Below are 1586 nucleotides of genomic sequence, written 5' to 3' on the forward strand. Positions count from 1 at the left end.
ACATTGTATAGTGGTAGTGATGGCCGATGCCAAACACAACTTTTACTTGTGATTTTTAAAAACTCTCATATTCAAGCCAATGCTTCCGACAATAGCTTCTGTATTCACTTTTGACTGGAGTCAAAGACAAGTCATTAAAATGGTCAAAATGAAAACATTTAGAGGCTTGTGGAAGGCTTGTGCTCCTCGCCCCGGTCAACTGGAGTCTGCATTTCCAAAATCTAAAAAAGTTATTTAAGAAAAAGCAGCACCGGCTTTTATTTAATGCATAATCTTTGGATGGATGTGGCTGATTCACTTTTTTGGAAAACAGACATTAGAATTTGTTGTTTACCGGAGGAATTTAACACTGATTCTCTGTACCTTGTATCTCTGCAGGTAGCCGATCCTCTGAGTGACGGAAGCCTGCATGTGGCTGCTCTCGTCCCTTAGCTTGCTGTTGTCCCTGCGGAGGTGCTGCTCCTGCTCCAGCAGGGTGGTGTAGCGCCGCGTCAGTTTCTTCTCGTTAACCTTCAGCACCGTCAACGTGCGCAATGATTCGCTCAACTGTCTCCTGATTTCCTCTGGGTCCTTGTGAAGGGTGTCCAGCAGCTCCTGTTGGGTGAAACAGATAGGTGCTCTTTTAAAAAAAGGTTTGATCCCTCGTGAAATTTTGGGGGAAAACTCACAACAGGGTAAGATAAGTGAAGCGAAGCAGTTTATCTGCTTAACATTTATTTGTCTGACTTACGTTGAATTCTTGGATTTTAACAGCATCCACCTGCTTCTGCTCCTCCAGCTTGTCCTTCACCTCTGTAAATGTCGCTCTCTCCTTCTGCCACTCAGCCTTCTCACTGAGCAATTAAAACACACAGTAAAGATTTTGCACTTCAGTAAATCAACCCACATATAACTTGTGAGAAACCTTCTCGTTAACTCACCTTAGGTATTCTTTATAGAGGAGACCCTGTTGGTGGCTGATAACAGCAAACTTCTCTTTGTATTCCTCCAGTGTTGCTGCAAGTTTCTTGCTTTGTTCCTCCTTGTTTTTGAGCTCCTGATTAATTAAAGTATCATTATTATTATTATAAATGTTTAGGAGAGATATAGTTGATTTGTAGTCATTTCCTTCCAGGTCTTGAGAAGAAAAGTCACACTGACCTGAAGAAGTCGAACAGCGTACTCATTCAGGGAACTGATGACCTCGGTGCTACTGGGCCCCAGGCCTTCAGGGAGGGTCAGAGGTCGGAAGACAACTCCACTGCTGCCTGACTTCCTGAGCAGCTCCACCTCACCTTCCAGCTGGTTCACCTGACAAGCAACAGATGAAGCAATCACAATCACAGCCTGGCAGCCTCATCTTTTTTTCTTAATACCAACTTCAGTGTCACTAAAAATTCCATTTGCACATCAAAATCATTACTTCTGGTACCAGAATAATCAATCCAAACTGCTAAACATCAGTCATTGTCATGACAACTAGCAGTTTGTTGCGCCTTTGTAGGGAGATTAAGATCAGGTGACTGTCATGAAATTACCAGTGTAATTCAAATAAATGTAATGTGAAACATAAACCAAATCAAAATAAAATGTATGACACTATGTAA

The 1586-nt window shown here is 42.2% G+C and overlaps 1 protein-coding gene across 1 annotated transcript; it reads right to left on the reverse strand.

Moving 5' to 3' along the window:
• Positions 1–363: 363 nt before the first annotated feature.
• Positions 364–1290, reverse strand: LOC111652841 (centrosomal protein of 290 kDa-like; the record flags this gene model as incomplete). The annotated part of the gene is made up of 4 exons (XM_023403237.1): positions 364–594; positions 731–833; positions 921–1036; positions 1141–1290. Coding segments are annotated over 4 exons (600 nt in total), but the record flags the coding sequence as incomplete, so codon positions are not given.
• Positions 1291–1586: the final 296 nt, after the last annotated feature.

Source organism: Seriola lalandi, unplaced genomic scaffold (genome assembly GCF_002814215.2).
Source record: "Seriola lalandi dorsalis isolate HSWRI2012SDOR001 ecotype SW California unplaced genomic scaffold, Sedor1 jcf7180001973771, whole genome shotgun sequence".
NCBI classification, from domain to species: Eukaryota; Metazoa; Chordata; class Actinopteri; order Carangiformes; family Carangidae; genus Seriola; species Seriola lalandi.